The sequence below is a fragment of the Amphiura filiformis genome, chromosome 2, assembly GCF_039555335.1.
Source record: "Amphiura filiformis chromosome 2, Afil_fr2py, whole genome shotgun sequence".
Lineage (NCBI taxonomy): Eukaryota > Metazoa > Echinodermata > Ophiuroidea > Amphilepidida > Amphiuridae > Amphiura > Amphiura filiformis.
In genome coordinates, this window is record NC_092629.1 from 19,850,436 (window position 1) to 19,877,037 (window position 26,602).

Below are 26,602 nucleotides of genomic sequence, written 5' to 3' on the forward strand. Positions count from 1 at the left end.
GGTATGTTCACACATGAATTGTGGGTACCCAATTCATATGTGGTATTTTTTATTTGGGGTCAAATGTCATTAAGGGGTCACTTCCGGTATAAAACGAAAAACCGTCAAAAATTTTTATTTGCTAAGAAAAACATAGGACAGTAACGGTATGTTCACACATGAATTGTGGGTACCCAATTCATATGTGGTATTTTTATTTGGGGTCAAATGTCATTAAGGGGTCACTTCCGGTCTGAGACGAAAACCTTCAAAATGCCCCTTCTGCCACAAGTAACATAGCAAAGTGGTGCCACATGCACCCATGCATTGACATTAGCCAATATCTATGGCCGTTTTCATATATTTTGGGGTCAAAGGTCATTAGGGGTAACAACACGGATGTGTTCGTGGGTTAGACCACAGCTTAGTCTAGTTACACAGCCGTGACGTTAGTCACGGCTGTGTCTTTTTTCTTACAGGTTCTTTCTTCTTTCTTCTTTCTTTCTTTCTTTCTGCCGACCATTACATTTGCTCTAGCACTCACATGCTTGGACCGATTTTGACCTGACTTGGTCACAGCCATCATTGTCCATGCCCCTACATGTCACATGAAACTCATGGGGTCAAAGGTCACGCAGGGGTCATAGGGGTCAAAAACGTGATTTCAACTCAAAATGCTTCTTCTCTCACAGATTACGTAGGACAGTGACACCACTTGCACACATGCATTGTTATTATCTTGTGTCTATGGGGTCCTCACAGATTTGGGGTCAAAGGTCATTAAGGGGTCACTTCCGGTATAAAACGAAAAAACTTCAAATTTTTTTATTTGCTAAGAAAAACATAGGACAGTAACGGTATGTTCACACATAAATTGTAGTTACCATGTGTATATGTGGTATTTCTTAATTTAGGGTCAAAGGTCATTAAGGGGCCACTTCGGTATAAAACGAAATACCTTTAAAATGCTTCTTCTCCCACAAAATACGTAGGACAGTGACACCACTTTCACACATGAATTGTTATTACCCAGTGTCTATGGGGTCCTCATAGATTTGGGGTCAAATGTCATTAAGGGGTCACTTCCGGTATAAAACGAAAAACCTTCAAAATGCCCCTTCTGCCACAAATAACATAGCAAGGTGGTGCCACGTGCACCCATGCATTGACATTAGCCAATGTCTATGGGGTTTTCATATATTTTGGGGTCAAAGGTCATTGGGGGTTACAACACGGCTGTGTTCGTGGTCTTAGACCACAGCTAAGTCTAGTTCTTCTTTCTTCTTCTGCCGACCACTACATTTGCTCTAGCACTTATATGCTTGTACCGATTTTGACCTAACTTGGTCACAACCATCATTGACCATGCCCCTATGTCATGTCATATGAAACTCGTGGGGTCAAACGTCAAGCAGGGGTCATAGGGTTCAAAAACGTGATTTCAACTCAAAATGCTTCTTCTCTCACAGATTACGTAGGAGAGTGACACCACTTGCACACATGCATTGTTATTATCCAGTGTCTATGGGGTCCTCACAGATTTGGGGTCAAAGGTCATTAAGGGGTCACTTCCGGTATAAAACGAAAAACCTTCAAAAATTTTATTTGCTAAGAAAAACATAGGACAGTAACGGTATGTTCACAAATAAATTGTAGTTACTCTGTGCATATGTGGTATTTTTTGATTTAGGGTCAAAGGTCATTAAGGGGCTACTTCCGGTATAAAACGAAATTCCTTTAAAATGCTTCTTCTCCCACAAATTACGTATGACAGTGACGCCACTTGCACACATGCATTGTTATTACCCAGTGTCTATGGGGTCCTCACAAATTTGGAATCAAAGGTCATTAAGGGGTCACTTCCGGTATAAAACGAAAAACCTTCAAATTTTTTTTATTTGCTAAGAAAAACATTGGAGGGTGATGCTATATTCACACGTGAATTGTGTTTACCTATTGTACATGTGGTATTTTTTCATTTGGGATCAAAGGTCATTAAGGGGTCACTTCCGGTCTGAGACGAAAAACCTTCAAAATGCCCCAATCTGCCACAAATAACATAGCGAAGTGGTGCCACTTGCACCCATACATTGACATTAGCCAATGTCTATGGGCGTTTTATATATTTTGAGGTCAAAGGTCATTAAGGCGTCAAAACACAGCTGTGTTCGTGGTCTTAGACCACAGCTAAGTCTAGTTTCTTCTTCTTCTTCTGCCGACCACTACATTTGCTCTAGCACTTACATGCTTACACCGATTTTGACCTAACTTGGTCCTAACCATCATTGACCATGCCCCTACATGTCATATGAAACTCGTGGGGTCAAAGGTCACGCAGGGTCATAGGGGTCAAAAACGTGATTTCAACTCAAAATGCTTCTTCTCTCACAGATTACGTAGGACAGTGACGCCACTTGCATACATGCATTGTTATTACCCAGTGTCTATGGGGTCCTCACAGATTTGGGGTCAAAGGTCATTAAGGGGTCACTTCCGGTATAAAACAAAAAACCTTCAAATTTTTTTATTTGCTAAGAAAAACATAGGACAGTAACGGTATGTTCACAAATAAATTGTAGTTACTCTGTGCATATGTGGTATTTTTTTATTTAGGGTCAAATGTCATTAAGGGGCTACTTCCGGTATAAAACGAAATTCCTTTAAAATGCTTCTTCTCCCACAAATAACGTATGACAGTGACGCCACTTGCACACATGCATTGTTATTACCCAGTGTCTATGGGGTCCTCACAAATTTGGAATCAAAGGTCATTAAGGGGTCACTTCCGGTATAAAACGAAAAACCTTCAAATTGTTTTATTTGCTAAGAAAAACATTGGAGGGTGATGGTATATTCACACGTGAATTGTGTTTACCTATTGTACATGTGGTATTTTTTCATTTGGGGTCAAAGGTCATTAAGGGGTCACTTCCGGTCTGAGACGAAAAACCTTCAAAATGCCCCTTTCTGCCACAAATAACATAGCAAAGTGATGCCACTTGGACCCATACATTGACATTAGCCAATGTCTATGGGCGTTTTATGTATTTGAGGTCAAAGGTCATTAAGGCGTCAAAACACGGCTGTGTTCGTGGTCTTAGACCACAGCTAAGTCTAGTTTCTTCTTCTTCTTCTTCTTCTTTCTGCCGACCACTACATTTGCTCTCGCACTTACATGCTTACACCGATTTTGACCTAACTTGGTCCTAACCATCATTGACCATGCCCCTACATGTCATATGAAACTCGTGGGGTCAAAGGTCATGCAGGGGTCATAGGGGTCAAAAACGTGATTTCAACTCAAAATGCTTCTTCTCTCACAGATTACGTAGGACAGTGACGCCACTTGCACACATGCATTGTTATTACCCAGTGTCTATACGGTCCTCACAGATTTGGGGTCAAAGGTCATTAAGGGGTCACTTCCGGTATAAAACGAAAAACCTTCAAAAATTTTATTTGCTAAGAAAAACATAGGACAGTAACGGTATGTTCACACATAAATTGTGGTTACCCTGTGTTTATGTGGTATTTTTTTATTTAGGGTCAAGGGTCATTAAGGGGCCACTTCCGGTATAAAACGAAATACCTTTAAAATGCTTCTTCTCCCACAAATTACGCAGGACAGTGACGCCACTTGCACACATGCATTGTTATTACACAGTGTCTATGGGGTCCTCACATATTTGGGGTCAAAGGTCATTAAGGGATCACTTCCGGTATAAAACGAAATACATTCAAAAAAATTTATTAGCTAAGAAAAACGTAGGACAGTAACGGTATGTTCACACATGAATCGTGGCTACCCAATTCATATGTGGTATTTTTTTATTTGGGGTCAAATGTCATTAAGGGGTCACTTCCGGTCTGAGACGAAAAACCTTCAAAATGCCCATTCTGCCACAAGTAACATAGCAAAGTGGTGCCACGTGCACCCATGCATTGACATAAGCCAATGTCTATGGACATTTTCATATATTTTTGGGTCAAAGGTCATTAAGGGGTCACAATACGGCTATGTTCGTGGTCTTAGACCACAGCTATGTCTAGTTTTGATTTTTTGTTTTAAATTTATGATTGACCTTTTGACCCCCTTAATGACCTTTGACCTCAATGAAAAAAAACCTTATGTACACTGACAAAATAGATTGTTCCAATTTTAATTTAAAAATTCTACTTTGTTTAGTTGTCGAGATAAAAATTCTCAATCTTATTTAGCTAAAAACAGGAAGTGACCCCTTAATGACCTTTGACCCCCAAAATAAAAATACCACGTATACATCAGGTAACACTGATTCATGTATGATGATTATATTACTCTGGTCTGTTTACATTTTGAGATAAAAAATTTAAACTTTTTGATAATTTTGGTTTTTGACCGGAAGTAACCCCTTAATGACCTTTGACCCCAAAACTGTAGGCATCTTAAAGACCCTAGCTAGTAGCGATGCATGTGTGCTAATGGCGACTCTCTGCTATGTAATTTGTAAAGACAGTGATTTTTTGAATATTTTTTACAAATTTTTCAGACTTCTACCGGAAATGACACCTTAATGACCTTTGACCCAAATTCTGTGAGTAACTTTTAGACACTGGATATAGATGATGCATGTATGTAAGTGACGTCACGATGCTATGTAATATGTGGGAGGAGTAGCATTTTTAGTGAAAATCCAAGTTTTGGCCATTGACCGGAAGTGGATGACATTTGATCGGAAGTTGATCATGTGACATCTGTGGCACCACCAAACGGTTCTACTGACCAAGTATGGTCATCATGCCTGAAAGCATGTGGCTACGGTGGCTGATTATGATGTTGACAGAAGAAAGAAAGAAGAAAGAACTAGACTTAGCTGTGGTCTAAGACCACGAACACAGCCGTGTTGTGACCCCTTAATGACCTTTGACCCTAAAATATATGAAACCCCATAGACATTGGCTAATGTCAATGTATGTGTGCACGTGGCATAACTTTGCCATGTTTTTTTTGGCAGAAAGGGCATTTTGAAGGTTTTTTTGTCTCAGACCGGAAGTGACCCCTTAATGACCTTTGACCCCAAATCTGTGTACACCCCATAGACACTTGGTAATAACAATGCATGTGTGCAAGTGGCATCACTGTCCTACGTAATTTGTGGGAGAAGATGCATTTTAAAGGTATTTCGTTTCATACCGGAAATGACCCCTTAATGACCTTTGACCCCAAATTAAAAATACCATATATACATTGGGTAAACACAATTCATGTGTGAACATACCATCACTTTCCTATGTTTTTCTTAGCTAATAAAAATTTTTGAAGATATTTCAATTTATACCGGAAGTTACCCCTTTATGACCTTTGACCCCAAATCTGTGTACACCCCATAGACACTGAGTAATAACAATGCATGTGTGCAAGTGGCACCGCTGTCCTACGTAATTTGTGGGAGAAGATGCATTTTAAAGGTATTTCGTTTTATACCGGAAATGACCCCTTAATGACCATTGACCCCAACTAAAAAAATACCATATATACATTGGGTAAACACAATTCATGTGTGAACATACCATCACTCTCCTATGTTTTTCTTAGCTAATAAAAATTTTTGAAGATATTTCGATTTATACCGGAAGTGACCCCTTAATGACCTTTGACCCCAAATCTGTGTACACCCCATTGACACTGAGTAATAACAATGCATGTGTGCAAGTGGCATCACTTTCCTACGTAATTTGTGGGAGAAGATGCATTTTAAACGTATTTCGTTTTATACCGGAAATGACCCCTTAATGACCTTTGACCCCAATTAAAAAAATACCATATAAACATTGGGTAAACACAATTCATGTGTGAACAAACCATTACTCTCCTATGTTTTTCTTAGCTAATAAAAATTTTTGAAGGTATTTCGTTTTATACCGGAAGTGACCCCTTAATGACCTTTGACCCCAAATCTATGTACACCACATGGACACTGGTTAATAACAATTCATGTGTGCAAGTGGCGTCGCTGTCATACGTAAGTTGTGGGAGAAGATGCATTTTTAGTTGAAATCACGTTTTTGACCCCTATGACCCCTGTGTGACCTTTGACCCCACAAGTTTCATGTGACATGTAGGGGCACGGTCAATGATCATTGTGACCAAGTTAGGTCAAAATCGATGTAAGCATGTGAGTGCTAGAGCAAATGTAATGGTTGACAGAAAGAACAAGAGCTATATAGAAATTGTCATGCGAGACATGACACACAAGCCGACCTGTTGATGGGTCAAGTTTGAGCAATTTAGAAATTTGACCTTTGACCCCTAAACTTTGACCTTTGGTGTCATAAATATTTTTAACATGTTTAGAATGTCGTAAGAATAATTCCTGTTGAATTTGAGCTCGATTGGACCAATTTCAAAATTTGACCTTTGACCCCTATAACTTGGCCCTTGGGTCACGGATGGGGTCAACTGCTCTTGCATTGCGCTTAGGATGTCATAAGAAAGATTCCTGGTGAATTTCAGCTTAATCGGAACTTATACATGGATTTTGATTTTTTTAAATTTTTGATTGACCTTTTGACCCCTTAATGACCTTTGAAATAAAAGAAAAAAAAACCTTATGTACACCGACAAAATGTATTGTTCCAATTTTAATAAAAAAAAACTAGCATGTTTAGTTCTTGAGATAAAAATTCTTGAAATTATTCAGCTAAAAACAGAACGTGACCCCTTAATGACATTTGACCCCCAAATAAAAATACCATGCATACATCAGGGAACACTAATTCATGTATGATGGTTATATTATTCTGGTCTGTTTATCTTTTGAGATAAAATTTTTTTGAACATTTTTGATCATTTTGGTTTTTGACCGGAAGTGACCCCTTAATGACCTTTGACCCCTAAACTGTAGGCATCCTAAAGACCCTGGCTAGTAGCAATGCATGTGTGCTAATGGCGACTCTCTGCTATGTAATTTGTAAAGACAGTGATTTTTTTTATTTTTTTAGCTTTCAGACCGGAAATGACCCCCTTAATAACCGTTGACCCCTTATCTGTGAACACCCTATAGACACCGACCAAAGTCAAGTCACATGACCTAAGCATGTCACAATCACATGTTATTTGTGGAAGAAGAGGCATTTTATAGTAAAAATCGCATTTTTGCCATTGTGAGCAGGTCAAAGGTCAAATGGAGTTCAATGTCATGTCACATGTGGGGACATGCTCAGTGGTGTTTGTAACCAAGTATGGTCAAAATCGCTCAAAGCATAGCAGCGCTAGGGCGAAACGTGGCAAATCACGCAAAATGTCACGTTTTGCTAAAAAAAGCAAAAAAAAATCACGTTTTTGACCATTGTAGCTAGGTCGAAGGTCAGATGCAAGTCAAAGTCATATGACAGGTGCGGGCAATGCCAACGGTCCTTCTGACAACGTTTAGTTAAAATACGTCAACCCGTGACTGAGTTATACGTACGAATGTGGTCGACAGAAGAAAGAACTAGACTAAGCTGTGGTCTAACCCACGAACACAGCCGTGTTGTTACCCCTAATGACCTTTGACCCCAAAATATATGAAAACGGCCATAGACATTGGCTAATGTCAATGCATGGGTGCATGTGGCACCACTTTGCTATGTTACTTGTGACAGAAGGGCATTTTGAAGGTTTTTCGTCTCAGACCGGAAGTGACCCCTTAATGACATTTGACCCCAAATAAAAAATACCACATATGAATTGGGTACCCACAATTCATGTGTGAACATACCGTTACTGTCCTATGTTTTTCTTAGCAAATACAAATTTTGACGGTTTTCGTTTTATACCGGAAGTGACCCCTTAATGACCTTTGACCCCAAATCTGTGAGGACCCCATAGACACTGGATAATAACAATGCATGTATGCAAGTGGTGTTACTGTCCGACGTAATTTGTGGGAGAAGAAGCATTTTAAAGGTATTTCGTTTTGTACCGGAAGTGGCCCCTTAATGACCTTTGACCCTAAATAAAAAAATACCACATATACACAGGGTAATTACAATTTATGTATGAACATACCGTTACTGTCCTATGTTTTTCTTAGCAAATAAAAAATTTTGAAGGTTTTTCGTTTTATACCGGAAGTGACCCCTTAATGACCTTTGACCACAAATCTGTGAGGACCCCATAGACACTGGGTAATAGTAATGCATGTGTGCAAGTGGGTTCACCGTCATACGTAATCTGTAGGAGAAGAAGCATTTTAGTTGAAATCACGTTTTTGACCCCTATGACCCCAGCGTGACCTTTGACCCCACGAATTTCATGTGACATGTAGGGGCATGGTCAATGATGATTGTGACCAAGTTAGGTCCAAATCGGTGTAAGCATGTGAGTGCTAGAGCAAATGTAGTGGTCGGCAGAAAGAACCTGTAAGAAAAAAGACACAGCCGTGACTAAACGTCACGGCTGTGTAAAGAAGAACGCGGTAAAAACAATGCACAGCGCCGATGGCGGCTGTGCAAAGAACGAGATCTGATTGCGTTCGCCTGCGACCGCGAGCATGCACAGCCAGCAGTGACAAATGAGTTATGACCCCGAATCTGTGAGAACCGGAAGTGATCCCTTAATTACCTTTGACCCCGCAAAAATATTACATAGTGCTTAGGATGTCATAAGGAATATTCCTGGTGAATTTCAGCTTAATCGGAACTTATACATAGATTTTGATTTTTTTTAAATTTATGATTGACCTTTTGACCCCCTTAATGACCTTTGAAAAAAAAAAAAAAAACCCTTATGTACACCGACAAAATGCATTGTTCCAATTTTAATTAAAAAATTCTACTCTGTTTACTTGTTGAGATAAAAATTCTTGAAGTTATTTAGGTAAAAACAGGAAGTGACCCCTTAATGACCTTTGACCCCCAAAATAAAAATACCATGCATACATCAGGTAACACTGATTCATGTATGATGATTATATTACTCTGGTCTGTTTACATTTTGAGATAAATAAATTTTAAACTTTTTTGATAATTTTTGTTTTTGACCGGAAGTAACCCCTTAATGACCTTTGACCCCAAAACTGTAGGCATCCTAAAGGCCCTGGATAGTAGCAATGCATGTGTGCTAATGGCGACTCTCTGCTATGTAATTTGTAAAGACAGTGATTTTTTGAATATTTTTTACAAATTTTTGGGTTTTTGACCGGATCCCAATTCTGTGGTATAACTTTTGGACACTGGCTATAGGTGATGCATGTGTGCAAGTGACATCATGATGCTATGTTATATGTGGGAGGAGTAGCATTTTTAGTGAAAATCCAAGTTTTGGCCATTGACCGGAAGTGGATGACATTTGACCGGAAGTTGATCATGTGACATTTGTGGCACCAACAAACGGTTCTACTGACCAACTATGATCAACATGGCTGAAAGCATGTGGCTACGATGGCTGATTTAATGATGTTGACAGAAAGAAGAAGAAACGAGATCTGATTGCGACCGCGAGGATGCACAGCCAGCAGTGACAAATGAATCTGTGAGAACCGGAAGTGATCCCTTAATTACCTTTGACCCCGCACAAATATTACATAGTGCTTAGGATGTCATAAGGAATATTCCTGGTGAATTTCAGCTTAATCGGAACTTATACATGGATTTTAATTTTTTTAAATTTATGATTGACCTTTTGACCCCTTATTGACCTTTGACCTCAATGAAAAAAAACCTTATGTACACCGACAAAATGCATCGTTCCAATTTTAATTAAAATATTCTACTATGTTTAGTTGTTGAGATAAAAAATTTTGAAGTTATTTAGCTGAAAACAGGAAGTGACCCCTTAATGACCTTTGACCCCCAAAATAAAAATACCATGCATATATCAGGTAACACTAATTCATGTATGATGATTATATTACTTTGGTCTGTTTACATTTTGAGATAAAAATGTTTTTTTAAATTTTTGATAATTTTGGTTTTTGACCGGAAGTAACCCCTTAATGACCTTTGACCCCAAAACTGCAGGCATCCTAAAGACCCTACCTAGTAGCAATGCATGTGTGCTAATGGCGACTCTCTGCTATGTAATTTGTAAAGACAGTGATTTTTTGAATATTTTTTATAAATTTGTCAGACTTTTTACCGGAAGTGACCCCTTAATGACCTTTGATTCCAATTTTGTGGTATAACTTTTAGACACTGGCTATAGATGATGCATGTGTGTAAGTGACGTTACGGTGCTATGTAATATGTGGGAGGAGAAGCATTTTTAGTGAAAATCCAAGTTTAGGCCATTGACCGGAAGTGGATGACATTTGACCGGAAGTTGATCATGTGACATCTGTGGCACCACCAAACGGTTCTACTGACCAAGTATGGTCATCATGCCTGAAAGCATGTGGCTACGATGGCTGATTATGATGTTGACAGAAGAAGAAAGAAGAAAGAAAGAACGCGGTAAAAACAATGCACAGCGCCGATGGCGGCTGTGCAACTAGATATATTGCATCCTCAGAAGGCTGCGAAGTCCAGCCGTGACCTTGAAGTGACCTCTTATGACCTTGAAAAGATTTGGAACACAATTGCCTTTTCGTAAAAAATGTTGGCATTACGTTTGATAACAATCTACCTAATAAAATAACTTGACTTTGTTGACCTCTGATGACCTTGAAATGACCTCCATTTTGTTTTAAATCATATCAATATTACATATTCTAATTTAGATTTAAATTGGACAATTTTTGGAATTTTACCCCTTTTGACCTTTGGTTGACCTCTGGTGACCTTGAAATGACCGCCATCATATTTTGAATTCTACCGTGATTACATATACTAATTTTCATTTGAATTGGGCAAATTTCAAAATTGTACCCCTTTTGACCCCAAAACAGAACCCTCCCCATGTTCAAGCCAAATCTGATTATAACCCTATATGCACCCAATGCTATAGTCATTTTGGCATTATTCTGATGATCACAGCACTTAATATGCAGGAAAAAGTGAACTTAATGGTGATTTTCAGTAATCAACCCTATTTTACCCCTTCATGACCTTGAACTCAAAATCCGTGTTTACCCTATAGACACCAGCTAATGTCAGTGCATATGTGTCAATCTCATCTCTGTACTATGTAATCTGTAGGAAAGGAAGCATTTTGAAAGTATTTGGTTATGTGCATAAAAAATGCCCTTAATGACCTTTGACTCCAAATCTGTGTTTACCCCATAGACCCCACCTATAGTCCATGCCGATGACCAAGTTTCATTGCGCTACCATGTAATCTGTAAAAGAAGAAGCATTTTTGGTAAAAATCGCATTTTTAGCCACAATTACTCATGCGTGACATTTGACCCCAAATGGGTCATGTCAAATGTAAAAGCTGGGGTAGTGGAGCCTTTGCCCAAGTTTGGTTAAAATCGGTCAAATAATTAGGGAGCTAGAGCCAATTATGTCAAATGTTGACAGAAAGAAGAAGAACTAGATATGGTTGCGGTCGCTTGCGACCGCGAGCATGCACAACCGCCAGGTATTTTAGGGGGGGGGGGGGGGCTGACGCAAAAAAAAAAATGACCCCTTAATCTGTGAGAACCGGAAGTGATCCTTTAATTACCTTTGACCCCGCAAAAATATAACATAGTGCTTAGGATGTCATAAGGAATATTCCTGGTGAATTTCAGCTTAATCGGAACTTATACGTGGATTTTGATTTTAAAAAAATTTATGATTGACCTTTTGACCCCCTTAATGACTTTTGAACTTCAAAAAAAAAAAAACCTTATGTACACCGACAAAATGCATTGTTCCAATTTTAATTAAAAAATTCTACTATGTTTAGTTGTCGAGATAAAAATTCTTAAAGTTATTTAGCTAAAAACAGGAAGTGACCCCTTAATGACCTTTGACCCCCAAAATAAAAATACCATGCATACATCAAGTAACACTGATTCATGTATGATGATTATATTACTCTGGTCTGTTTACATTTTGAGATAAAAAATTTTTAAACATTTTTGATAATTTTGGTTTTTGACCGGAAGTAACCCCTTAATGACCTTTGACCCCAAAACTGTAGACATCCTAAAGACCCTGGCTAGTAGCGATGCATGTGTGCTAATGGCGACTCTCTGCTATGTAATTTGTAAAGACAGTGATTTTTTGAATATTTTTACAAATTTTTCAGACTTTTACCGGAAGTGACCCTTAATGACCTTTGATTCCAATTTTGTGGTATAACTTTTAGACAGTGGCTATAGATGATGCATGTGTGTAAGTGACGTCACGGTGCTATGTAATATGTGGGAGGAGTAGCATTTTTAGTGAAAATCCAAGTTTTGGCCATTGACCGGAAGTGGATGACATTTGACCGGAAGTTGATCATGTGACATCTGTGGCACCACCAAACGGTTATACTGACCAAGTATGGTCAACATGCCTGAAAGCATGTGGCTACGATGGCTGATCATAGTGTTGACAGAAGAAGAAGAAGAAGAAGAAGAAGAAGAAGAAAGAAAGAAGAACGCGGTAAAAAGAATGCACATCGCCGATGGCGGATGTGCAAGAAACCACTGAAAAACAGGAGTCCAGCCGCCGCTCGGCTGGACTAAGAAAGAAGAAGAAGAACGCGGTAAAAACAATGCACAGCGCCGATGGCGGCTGTGCAAAGAAGAAGAACTAGACTTAGCTGTGGTCTAAGACCACGAACACAGCCGTGTTGTAACCCCTAATGACCTTTGACCCCACAATATATGAAAACCCCATAGATATTGGCTACTGTCAATGCATGGGTGCACGTGGCATCACTTTGCTATGTTATTTGTGGCAGAAGGGGCATTTTGAAGGTTTTTCGTCTCAGGCCGGAAGTGACCCCTTAATGACCTTTGAAAAAAAAAAAAAAAAATACCACATATGAATTGGGTAATCACAATTCATGTGTGAACATACCGTTACTGTTCTATGTTTTTCTTAGCAAATAAAATTTTTTTAAGGTTTTTCGTTTTATACCGGAAGTGACCCCTTAATGACCTTTGACCCCAAATCTGTGAGGACCCCTTAGACACAAGATAATAACAATGCATGTGTGCAAGTGGTGTCACTGTCCTACGTAATCTGTGAGAGAAGAAGCATTTTGAGTTGAAATCACGTTTTTGACCCCTATGACCCCTGCTTGACCTTTGACCCCACGAGTTTCATATGACATGTAGGGGCATGGTCAATGATGATTGTGACCAAGTTAGGTTAAAATCGGTGTAAGCATGTACGTGCTAGAGCAAATGTAGTGGTCGGCAGAAAGAAGAAGAAGAAGAAAGAAGAAAGAAGAAAGAAGAATGAAACTAGACTTAGCTGTGGTCTAAGACCACGAACACAGCCGTGTTTTGACGCCTTAATGACCTTTGACCTCAAAATACAAAAAACGCCCATAGACATTGGCTAATGTCAATGTATGGGTCCAAGTGGCACCACTTTGCTATGTTATTTGTGGCAGAAAGGGGCATTTTGAAGGTTTTTCGTCTCAGACCGGAAGTGACCCCTTAATGACCTTTGACCCCAAATGAAAAAATTCCACATGTACAATAGGTAAACACAATTCACGTGTGAATATACCATCACCCTCCAATGTTTTTCTTAGCAAATAAAAACATTTGAAGGTTTTTCGTTTTATACCGGAAGTGACCCCTTAATGACCTTTGATTCCAAATTTGTGAGGACCCCATAGACACTGGGTAATAACAATGCATGTGTGCAAGTGGCGTCACTGTCATACGTTATTTGTGGGAGAAGAAGCATTTTAAAGGAATTTCGTTTTATACCGGAAGTAGCCCCTTCATGACATTTGACCCTAAATAAAAAATACCACATATGCACAGAGTAACTACAATTTATTTGTGAACATACCGTTACTGTCCTATGTTTTTCTTAGCAAATAAAAAAATTTGAAGGTTTTTCGTTTTATACCGGAAGTGACCCCTTAATGACCTTTGACCCCAAATCTGTGAGGACCCCATGGCCCATAGACACTGGATAATAACAATGCATGTGTGCCAGTGGTGTCACTCTCCTACGTAATCTGTGAGAGAAGAAGCATTTTGAGTTGAAATCACGTTTTTGACCCCTATGACCCCTGCTTGACCTTTGACCCCACGAGTTTCATATGACATGTAGGGGCATGGTCAATGATGGTTGTGACCAAGTTAGGTCAAAATCGGTACAAGCATGTAAGTGCTAGAGCAAATGTAGTGGTCGGCAGAAAGAAGAAAGAAGAAAGAAAGAAAGAAAGAAAGAAAGAAAGAAAGAAAGAAAGAAAGAAAGAAAGAAAGAAAGAAAGAAAGAAAGAAAGAAAGAAAGAAAGAAAGAAGAAAGAACCTGTAAGTGACTAACGTCACGGCTGTGTAAAGAAGAAGAACGCGGTAAAAACAATGCACAGCGCCGACGGCGGCTGTGCAAGGAGATCTGATTGCGTTCGCCTGCGACCGCGAGCATGCACAGCCAGCAGAGACAAATGAGTTATGACACCGAATCTGTGACAACCGGAAGTGATCCCTTAATTACCTTTGACCCCGCAAAAATATTACATAGTGCTTAGGATGTCATAAGGAATATTCCTGGTGAATTTCAGCTTAAACTGAACTTATACATGGATTTTGATTTTTTTTAAATTTATGATTGACCTTTTGACCCCTTTAATGACCTTTTACCTCAATGAAAAAAAAACCCTTATGTACAGTGTACACCGACAAAATGAGTGGTTCCAATTTTAATTAAAAAATTCTACTATGTTTAGTTGTTGAGATAAAAATTCTTAAAGTTATTTAGCTAAAAACAGGAAGTGACCCCTTAATGACCTTTGACCCCAAAATAAAAATACCATGCATACATCAAGTAACACTGATTTATGTATGATGATTATATTACTCTGGTCTGTTTACATTTTGAGATAAAAAGTTTTTTAACTTTTTTGATAATTTTTGTTTTTGACCGGAAGTAACCCCTTAATGACCTTTGACCCCAAAACTGTAGGCACCCTAAAGACCCTTAAGCTAGTAGCGATGCATGTGTGCTAATGGCGACTCTCTGCTATGTAATTTGTAAAGACAGTGATTTTTTGAATATTTTTTACAAATTTTTCAGACTTTTACCGGAAGTGACCCCTTAATGACCTTTGATCCCAATTCTGTGAGGAACTTTTAGACACTGGCTATAGATGATGCATGTGTGTAAGTGACGTCACGGTGCTATGTAATATGTGTGAACATATTTGATGATTTTTGGTTTTTGACCGAAAGCGACCCCTTAATGACATTTGACCCCGAAACTGTAGACACCCCAAAGACCCTGGTTAGTAACAATGCATGTGTGCTAATGACAACACTCTGCTATGTAATTTGTAAAAACAGTGATTTTTTGAATATTTTTAGCTTTCAGACAAGAAATGACCCCCTTAATGACCTTTGACCCAAATTTTGTGAATAATTTATAGGCACTGGATATAGCCGATGCATATGTGCAAGTGACATCATCGTACTATGTAATTGGTGGCAGAAGAAGCATTTTGAAGATATTTGGTTTTATACCGGAAATGACCCCTTAATGACCTTTGACCCCAAATTTGTGAATAATTTATAGGCACTGGATATAGCCGATGCATATGTGCAAGTGACGTCATTGTAGGATGTAACATGTAGGAGAAGAAGCATTTTGAAATTTGTTGCCAGAAGAAAAAAGCAGAAAGAAGAAAGAAAGATCCGATAGCATCACAAGACCTAGCCGGTGTCCCGGCTAGGTAAAGAAAGAAGAACGCGGTAAAAACAATGCACAGCGCCGATGGCGGCTGTGCAAGAAGAACGCGGTAAAAAGAATGCACAGCGCCAATGGCGGCTGTGCAAAGAAAGAAAGAAAGAAAGAACTAGATCTGGTTACAGATCTGGATTCTAACCGGGGCCGGAAATGCCAGTCTTAACTTAAAGTTTGACCTTTGTCCGGCTATTATGGACATCTCACACCATTAATGGTGCATCACTGTAGCATGTAGGGGCTTTATCCGTCTTCCATAGGCTGAGATACAGTACAGCTACTTTTCCGTAATTTTAAACATTTTTTTGCAAATTTGACGTTTTGACCTCCTTAATGACCTTGAACCCCAATACAAAAAAACCTCATATACACCGCTAAAATGCATTGTTACAGTTTAAATTTAAAAATCTACTATGCTTAGTTATGGAGATAAAATTCTTGAAGTTATTTAGCTTAAAACCGGAAATGACGTCTAAATGACCTTTGACCAAAACAATAAAAATACCGTGCATACATCGGGTAACACTAATGCATATATGAAGTTTATGTCACTCTGGTCTGGTTACGTTTTGAGTTTTAAAAAAATGAACATATTTGATGATTTTTGGTTTTTGACCGGAAGCGACCCCTTAATGACCTTTGACCCCGAAACTGTAGTCACCCCAAAGACCCTGGTTAGTAGCAATGCATGTGTGCTAATGACAACACTCTGCTATGTAATTTGTAAAAACAGTGATTTTTTGAATATTTTTAGCTTTCAGACCGGAAATGACCCCTTAATGACCTTTGACCCAAATTCTGTGAATAATTTATAGGCACTGGATATAGCCGATGCATATGTGTAAGTGACATCATCGTACTATGTTATCTGTGGCAGAAGAAGCATTTTGAAGATATTTGGTTTTATACCGGAAATGACCCCTTAATGACCTTTGACCCCAAATTTGTGAATATCCTATAGACACTGGATATAGCCGATGCATATGTGCAAGTGACGTCATTGTAGGATGTAACATGTAGGAGAAGAAGCATTTTGAAATTTGTTGCCAGAAGAAAGAAGCAGAAACGAGATCTGATTGCGTTCGCCTGCGACCGCGAGCATGCACAGCCAGCAGTGACAAATGAGTTATGAATTTATGATTGACCTTTCGACCCCCTTAATGACCAGTGACCTCAATGAAAAAAACCCTTATGTACACCGACAAAATGCATTGTTCCAATTTTAATTGAAAAATTCTACTATGTTTAGTTGTCGAGATAAAAATTCTTGAAGTTATTTAGCTAAAAACAGGAAGTGACCCCTTAATGATCTTTGACCCCCAAAATAAACATACCATGCATACATCAGGTAACACTAATTCCTGTATGATGATTATATTACTCTGGTCTATTTACATTTTGAGATAAAATTTTTTTAAACATTTTTGATCATTTTGGTTTTTGACCGGAAGTAACCCCTTAATGACCTTTGACCCCAAAACTGTAGGCATCCTAAAGACCCTAGCTAGTAGCGATGCATGTGTGCTAATGGCGACTCTCTGCTATGTAATTTGTAAAGACAGTGATTTTTTGAATATTTTTACAAATTTTTAGACTTTTACAGGAAGTGATCCCTTATTGACCTTTGATCCCAATTCTGTGAACAACTTTTAGACACTGAATTTAGATGATGCATGTGTGTAAGTGACGTCACGGTGCTATGTAATATGTGGGAAAAGTAGCATTTTTAGTGAAAATCCAAGTTTTGGCCATTGTCCGGAAGTGGGTGACATTTGACCGGAAGTTGATCATGTGACATCTGTGGCACCACCAAACGGTTATACTGACCAAGTATGGTCAACATGCCTGAAAGCATGTGGCTACGCTGGCTGATTATCATGATGTTGACAGAAGAAAGAAAGAACGAGATCTGATTGCGTTCGCCTGCGACCGCGAGGATGCACAGCCAGCAGTGACAAATGAATCTGTGAGAACCGGAAGTGATCCCTTAATTACCTTTGACCCCGCAAAAATATTACATAGTGCTTAGGATGTCATAAGGAATATTCCTGGTGAATTTCAGCTTAGTCAGAACTTATACATGGATTTTGATTTTATTTAAATTTATAATTGACCTTTTGACCCCCTTAATGACCTTTGACCTCAATGAAAAAAAAACCTTATGTACACCGACAAAATGTATTGTTACAATTTTAATTAAAAAATTCTACCATGTTTAGTTGTTGAGATAAAAATTCTTGAAGTTATTTAGCTAAAAACAGGAAGTGACCCCTTAATGACCTTTGACCCCCAAAATAAAAATACCATGCATACATCAGGTAACACTGATTCATGTATGATGATTATATTACTCTGGTCTGTTTACCTTTTGAGATAAAAAAATTTTAAACTTTTTTGATAATTTTGATTTTTGACCGGAAGTAACCCCTTAATGACCTTTGACCCCAAAACTGTAGGCATCCTAAAGACCCTAGCTATTAGCGATCCATGTGTGCTAATGGGGACTCTCTGCTATGTAATTTGTAAAGACAGTGGTTTTTTGAATATTTTTTACAAATTTTTCAGACTTTTACCGGAAGTGACCCCTTAATGACCTTTGATCCCAATTCTGTGAGGAACTTTTAGACACTGGCTATAGATGATGCATGTGTGTAAGTGACGTCACGGTGCTATGTAATATGTGGGAGGAGTAGCATTTTTAGTGAAAATCCAAGTGTTGGCCATTGACCGGAAGTGGATGACATTTGACCGGAAGTTGATCATGTGACATCTGTGGCACCACCAAACGGTTCTACTGACCAAGTATGGTCAACATGCCTGAAAGCATGTGGCTACGATGGCTGATTATGATGTTGACAGAAGAAGAAGAAAGAAAGAACTAGACTTAGCTGTGGTCTAAGACCACGAACACAGCCGTGTTTTGACGCCTTAATAACCTTTGACCTCAAAATATATAAAACGTCCATAGACATTGGCTAATGTCAATGTATGGGTGCAAGTGGCACCACTTTGCTATGTTATTTGTGGCAGAAAGGGGCATTTTGAAGGTTTTTCATCTCAGACCAGAAGTGACCCCTTAATGACCTTTGACCCCAAAAAATGAAAAAATACCACATGTACAATATGTAAACACAATTCACGTGTGAATATACCATCACCCTCCAATGTTTTTCTTAGCAAATAAAAAATTTTGAAGGTTTTTCGTTTTATACCGGAAGTGACCCCTTAATGACCTTTGATTCCAAATTTGTGAGGACCCCATAGACACTGGGTAATAACAATGCATGTGTGCAAGTGGCGTCACTGTCATACGTAATTTGTGGAAGAAGAAGCATTTTAAAGGAATTTCGTTTTATACCGGAAGTAGCCCCTTAATGACCTTTGACCCTAAATGAAAAAATACCACAAATGCACAGAGTAACTGCAATTTATTTGTGAACATACCGTTACTGTCCTATGTTTTTCTTAGCAAATAAAAAATTTTTGAAGGTTTTTCGTTTTATACCGGAAGTGACCCCTTAATGACCTTTGACCCCAAATCTGTGAGGACCCCATAGACACTGGCTAATAACAATGCATGTGTGCAAGTGGTGTCACTCTCCTACGTAATCTGTGAGAGAAGAAGCATTTTAAGTTGAAATCACATTTTTGACCCCTATGACCCCTGTTTGAACTTTGACCCCACGAGTTTCATGTGACATGTAGGGGCATGGTCAATGATGGTTGTGACCAAGTTAGGTCAAAATCGGTGCAAGCATGTAAGTGCTAGAGCAAATGTAGTGGTCGGCAGAAAGAAGAAGAAAGAAAGAAGAAAGACAGAAGAAAGAACCTGTAAGAAAAAAGACACAGCCGTGACTAACGTCACGGCTGTGTAAGAACGCGGTAAAAAGAAAGCACAGCGCCGATGGCGGCTGTGCAAAGAAAGAAGAACGCGGTAAAAACAATGCACAGCGCCGATGGCGGCTGTACAAGAAGAAGAACGAGATCTGATTGCGTTCGCCTGCGACCGCGAGGATGCACAGCCAGCAGTGACAAATGAATCTGTGAGAACCGGAAGTGATCCCTTAATTACCTTTGACCCCGCAAAAATATTACATAGTGCTTAGGATGTCATAAGGAATATTCCTGGTGAATTTCAGCTTAATCGGAACTTATACATGGATTTTCATTTTTTTTTAAATTTATGATTGACCTTTTGACCCCCTTAATGACCTTTGACCTCAATGAAAAAAAAATCTAATGTACATCGACAAAATGATTTGTTCCAATTTTAATTAAAAAATTCTACCATGTTAAGTTGTTGAGATAAAAATTCTTAAAGTTATTTAGCTAAAAACAGGAAGTGACCCCTTAATGACCTTTGACCCCCAAAATAAAAATACCATGCATACATCAGATAACACTAATTCATGTATGATGATTATAGTACTCTGGTCTGTTTACATTTTGAGATAAAAAATTTTAAAACATTTTTGATAATTTTGGTTTTTGACCGGAAGTAATCCCTTAATGACCTTTGACCCCAAAACTGTAGGCATCCTAAAGACCCTAAATAGTAGCGATGCATGTGTGCTAATGGCGACTCTCTGCTATGTAATTTGTAAAGACAGTGATTTTTTTGAATATTTTTTACACATTTTTCAGACTTTTACCGGAAGTGTCCCCTTAATGACCTTTGATTCCAATTTTGTGGTATAACTTTTAGACACTGGCTATAGATGATGCATGTATGTAAGTGACGTCACGGTGCTATGTAATATGTGGAAGAAGAAGCATTTCCAAGTTTTGGCCATTGACCGGAAGTGGATGACATTTGACCGGAAGTTGATCATGTGACATCTGTGGCACCACCAAACGGTTATACTGACCAAGTATGGTCAACATGCCTGAAAGCATGTGGCTACGATGGCTGATCATAGTGTTGACAGAAGAAAGAAAGAAGAAGAAGAACGCGGTAAAAAGAATGCACATCGCCGATGGCGGATGTGCAAGAACGCGGAAAAAAGAATGCACAGCGCCGATGGCGGCTGTGCAACGAGATCTGATTGCGTTCGCCTGCGACCGCGAGTATGCACAGCCAGCAGTGACAAATAAGTTATGACCCCGAATCTGTGAGAACCGGAAGTGATCCCTTAATTACCTTTGACCCCGCAAAAATATTACATAGTGCTTAGGATGTCATAAGGAATATTCCTGGTGAATTTCAGCTTAATCGGAACTTATACATGGATTTTGATTTTTTTTAAAAATTTATGATTGACTTTTTGACCCCCTTAATGACCTTTGACCTCAATGAAAAAAAAACCTATATGTACACCGACAAAATGCATTGTTCCAATTTTAATTAAAAAATTCTACTATGTTTAGTTGTCGAGATAAAATTCTTGAAGTTATTTAGCTAAAAACAGGAAGTGACCCCTTAATGACCTTTGACCCCCAAAATAAAAATACCATGCATACATCAGGTAACACTAATTCATGTATGATGATTATATTACTCTGGTCTGTTTACATTTTGAGATAAAATTTTTAAAACATTTTTGATAATTTTGGTTTTTGACCGGAAGTAACCCCTTAATGACCTTTGACCCCAAAACTGTAGGCATCCTAAAGACCCTGGCTAGTAGCGATGCATGTGTGCTAATGGCGACTCTCTGCTATGTAATTTGTAAAGACAGTGATTTTTTGAATATTTTTACAAATTTGTCAGACTTTTACCGGAAGTGACCCTTAATGACCTTTTGATTCCAATTTTGTGGTATAACTTTTAGACACTGGCTATAGATGATGCATGTGTGTAAGTGACGTCACGGTGCTATGTAATATGTGGGAGGAGTAGCATTTTTAGTGAAAATCCAAGTTTTGGCCATTGACCGGAAGTGGATGACATTTGACCGGAAGTTGATCATGTGACATCTGTGGCACCACCAAACGGTTCTACTGACCAAGTATGGTCAACATGCCTCAAAGCATGTGGCTACGATGGCTGATTATGATGTTGACAGAAGAAAGAAAGAAAGAACTAGATCTGGTTACAGATCTGGACCGAGCCGGGGCCGGAAATGCCAGTCTTAACTTAAAGGTTGATCTTTGACCGGCTATTATGGACATCTCACACCATTAATGGTGCATCACTGTAGCATGTAGGGGCTTTATCCGTCTTCCATAGGCTGAGATACAGCTACTTTTCCGTAATTTTAAACATTTTTTTTGCAAATTTGACGTTTTGACCTCCTTAATGACCTTTGACCCCAAAATATAAAAAACCTTATATACACCGAGAAAATGCATTGTGACAGTTTAAAGAAAAAAAATCTACTAGGCCTCGGTATGAAGAAAAAAAAAATTGAAGTTATTTAGCTTAAAACCGGAAATGACGTCTAAATGACCTTTGACCAACAAAATGAAAATACCGTGCATACATCGGGTATCACTAATACATATATGAAATTTATGTCACTCTGGTCTGGTTACGTTTTGAGATATAAAAAAATGAACATATTTCATGATTTTTGGTTTTTTACCGGAAGCGACCCCTTAATGACCTTTGACCCCAAAACTGTAGACACCCCAAAGACCCTAGTTAGTAGCAATGCATGTGTGCTAATGACAACACTCTGCAATGTAATTTGTAAAGACAGTGATTTTTTGAATATTTTTAGCTTTCAGACCGGAAATGATCCCCTTAATGACCTTTGACCCAAATTCTGTGAATAATTTATAGGCACTGGATATAGCCGATGCATATGTGCAAGTGACGTCATTATATGATGTAACATGTAGGAGAAGAAGCATTTTGAAGATATTTGGTTTTATACCGAAATGACCCCTTAATGACCTTTGACCCCAAATTTGTGAATATCCTATAGACACTGGATATAGCCGATGCATATGTGCAAGTGACGTCATTGTAGGATATAACATGTAAGAGAAGAAGCATTTTGAAATTTGTTGCCAGAAGAAAGAAGCAGAAAGAAGCAGAAGAAAGATCCGATAGCATTACAAGACCTAGCCGGTGTCCCGGCTAGGTAAGAAAGAACGCGGTAAAAACAATGCACAGCGCCGATGGCGGCTGTGCAACCAGAAAGAAGAACGCGGTAAAAACAATGCACAGCGCCGATGGCGGCTGTGCAAGAAGAAGAAAGAAGAAAGATCCGATAGCATCACAAGACCTAGCCGGTGTCCCGGCTAGGTAAGAAACAAAGAAAGAGAAAAGAAAAATGAAAGATAGAAAGAACTAGACTAAGCTGTGGTCTAACCCACGAACACAGCCGTGTTGTTACCCCTAATGACCTTTGACCCCAAAATATATGAAACGGCCATAGACATTGGCTAATGTCAATGCATGGGTGCATGTGGCACCACTTTGCTATGTTACTTGTGACAGAAGGGGCATTTTGAAGGTTTTTCGTCTCAGACCGGAAGTGACCCCTTAATGACATTTGACCCCAAATAAAAAATACCACATATGAATTGGGTACCCACAATTCATGTGTGAACATACCGTTACTGTCCTATGTTTTTCTTAGCAAATACACATTTTTGACGGTTTTTCGTTTTATACCGGAAGTGACCCCTTAATGACCTTTGACCCCAAATCTGTGAGGACCCCATAGACACTGGATAATAACAATGCATGTATGCAAGTGGTGTTACTGTCCGACGTAATTTGTGGGAGAAGAAGCATTTAAAGGTATTTCGTTTTGTACCGGAAGTGGCCCTTAATGACCTTTGACCCTAAATAAAAAATACCACATATACACAGGGTAATTACAATTTATGTGTAAACATACCGTTACTGTCCTATGTTTTTCTTAGCAAATAAAAATTTTGAAGGTTTTTCGTTTTATACCGGAAGTGACCCCTTAATGACCTTTTGACCCCAAATCTGTGAGGACCCCATAGACACTGGGTAATAGTAATGCATGTGTGCAAGTGGGTTCACCGTCATACGTAATCTGTAGGAGAAGAAGCATTTTTAGTTGAAATCACGTTTTTGACCCCTATGACCCCAGCGTGACCTTTGACCCCACAAATTTCATGTGACATGTAGGGGCATGGTCAATGATGATTGTGACCAAGTTAGGTCCAAATCGGTGTAAGCATGTGAGTGCTAGAGCAAATGTAGTGGTCGGCAGAAAGAACCTGTAAGGGAAGACACAGCCGTGACTAAACGTCACGGCTGTGTAAAGAAAGTACGAACGAGATCTGATTGCGACCGCGAGGATGCACAGCCAGCAGTGACAAATGAGTTATGACCCCGAATCTGTGAGAACCGGAAGTGATCCCTTAATTACCTTTGACCCCGCAAAAATATTACATAGTGCTTAGGATGTCATAAGGAATATTCCTGGCGAATTTCAGCTTAATCGGAACTTATACATGGATTTGTTTTTAAAAAAAATTTATGATTGACCTTTTGACCCCCTTAATGACTTTTGACCTCAATGGAAAAAAAACCTTATATACACCGACAAAATGCATTGTTCCAATATTAATTAAAAAATTCTACTATGTTTAGTTGTTGAGATAAAAATTCTTAAAAATATTTAGCTAAAAACAGGAAGTGACCCCTTAATGACCTTTGACCCCCAAAATAAAAATACTATGCATACATCAGGTAACACTGATTCAGGTATGATGATTATATTACTCTGGTCTGTTTACATTTTGAAATAAAAAAAATTTAAAATTTTTTGATAATTTTGGTTTTTGACCGGAAGTAACCCCTTAATGACCTTTGACCCCAAAACTGTAGGCATCCCAAAGACCCTGGCTAGTAGCGATGCATATGTGCTAGTGGCGAATCTCTGCTATGTAATTTGTAAAGACAGTGATTTTTTGAATATTTTTTACAAATTTTTCATACTTTTACCGGAAGTGACCCCTTAATGACCTTTGATCCCAATTCTGTGAAAGACTTTTAGACACTGGTAATAGGCAATGCATGTGTGCAAGTGACGTCACGGTGCTATGTAAAATGTGGAAGAAGAAGCATTTTTAGTGAAAATCACGTTTTTGGCCACTGACCGGAAGTGAATAACCTTTGACCAGAAATGATCATGTGACAGTTGTGGCACCACTCAATAGTCCTAGTAACCAGCTTTGATCAACATGGCTGAAAGCATGTGGCTACGATGGCTGATTAACATGATGTTGACAGAAGAAGAACGAGATCTGATTGCGTTCGCCTGCGACCGCGAGCATGCACAGCCAGCAGTGACAAATGAATCTGTGAGAACCGGAAGTGATCCCTTAATTAACTTTGACCCCGCAAAAATATTACACAGTGCTTAGGATGTCATAAGGAATATTCCTGGTGAATTTCAGCTTAATCGGAACTTATACATGGATTTTGATTTTTTTTTAAATTTATGATTGACCTTTTGACCCCTTAATGACCTTTGACCTCAATGAAATAAAAACCTCATGTACACCGACAAAGTGCATTGTTCCAATTTTAATTAAAAAATTCTACTTTGTTTAGTTGTCGAGATAAAAATTCTTAAAGTTATTTAGCAAAAAACAGAAAGTGACCCCTAAATGACCTTTGACCCCAAAATAAAAATACCATGCATACATCAGGTAACACTAATTCATGTATGATGGTTATATTACTCTGGTCTGTTTACATTTTGAAATACAAAAATTTTAAACATTTTTGATAATTTTGGGTTTTGACCGGAAGTAACCCCTTAATGACCTTTGACCCCAAAACTGTAGGCATCCTAAAGACCCTGGCTAGTAGCGATGCATATGTGCTAATGGCGAATCTCTGCTATGTAATTTGTAAAGACAGTGATTTTTTGAATATTTTTTACAATTTTTTCATACTTTTACCGGAAGTGACCCCTTAATGACCTTTGATCCCAATTCTGCGAAGGACTTTTAAGCACTGGTAATAGACGATGCATGTGTGCAAGTGACGTCACGGTGCTATGTAAAATGTGGAAGAAGAAGCATTTTTAGTGAAAATCACGTTTTTGGCCACTGACCGGAAGTGAATAACCTTTGACCAGAAATGATCATGTGACAGTTGTGGCACCACTCAATGGTCCTAGTGACCAACTTTGATCAACATGGCTGAAAGCATGTGGCTACGATGGCTGATTAACATGATGTTGACAGAAGAAGAAAGAAGAAGAAAGAAGAAGAAAGAAGAAGAAAGAAGAAGAAGAACGCGGTAAAAAGAATGCACAGCGCTGATAGCGGCTGTGCAAGAAGAAGAAGAAGAAGAACGCGGTAAAAAGAATGCACAGCGCTGATAGCGGCTGTGCAAAGAAAGAAAAACGGGCACTTACAAACAATGGTCGACGGATCTCCTAAATAGCCCATTTTCAAAATGCCAAGGATAAACGGCTCATCAGATTCTGGAACACTATAATACCGGCTTTCGAGGGTGAAACAATCTGAAAGTGTTCATAATTAGCGACAATACGATTGTGAAGATTATCATTCATCCAGGTAATAACAACTATGAACTGAGATTATAATCTGATCTACTGGACTTACGTTTTGATGAGTGGCAATATTTCACATCCTATCTCGGATGCATCAAGTTGGGAAATCGCAACATCATATAGTTAACTCACAGGATTTTGTCAACAAAGTTCGCGATATACGATTGGACGATAATGAGACTATAACCTCTTATGATGTGTCAGCGTTATTCACATGTGTACCACCTAAAGAAGCAATAGACTGTGTTCGTGAATTTTTACGGAAGGATAACACCTTGAATGAGCGCACAAAACTGAGTCCAGATCAAGTGTGTGAACTGTTGGAACTTTGTCTCAACACCACCTATTTTGTCTACGATGGCAAATTTTACAGACAACGCCATGGATACGCGATGGGTTCCCCGGTATCACCGATTGTT

General features: G+C 38.8%; 1 protein-coding gene across 1 annotated transcript in view; it reads right to left on the bottom strand.

The window, feature by feature from the left end:
• Positions 1–26,602, bottom strand: part of LOC140145965 (extracellular matrix organizing protein FRAS1-like) — a 141,387-nt gene that overhangs the window by 39,139 nt on the left and 75,646 nt on the right. The window contains exon 9 of the mRNA XM_072167702.1: positions 26,025–26,132. Coding sequence (XP_072023803.1) covers positions 26,025–26,132 — 108 coding nt within the window. The remainder of the gene's footprint in view (positions 1–26,024; positions 26,133–26,602) is intronic.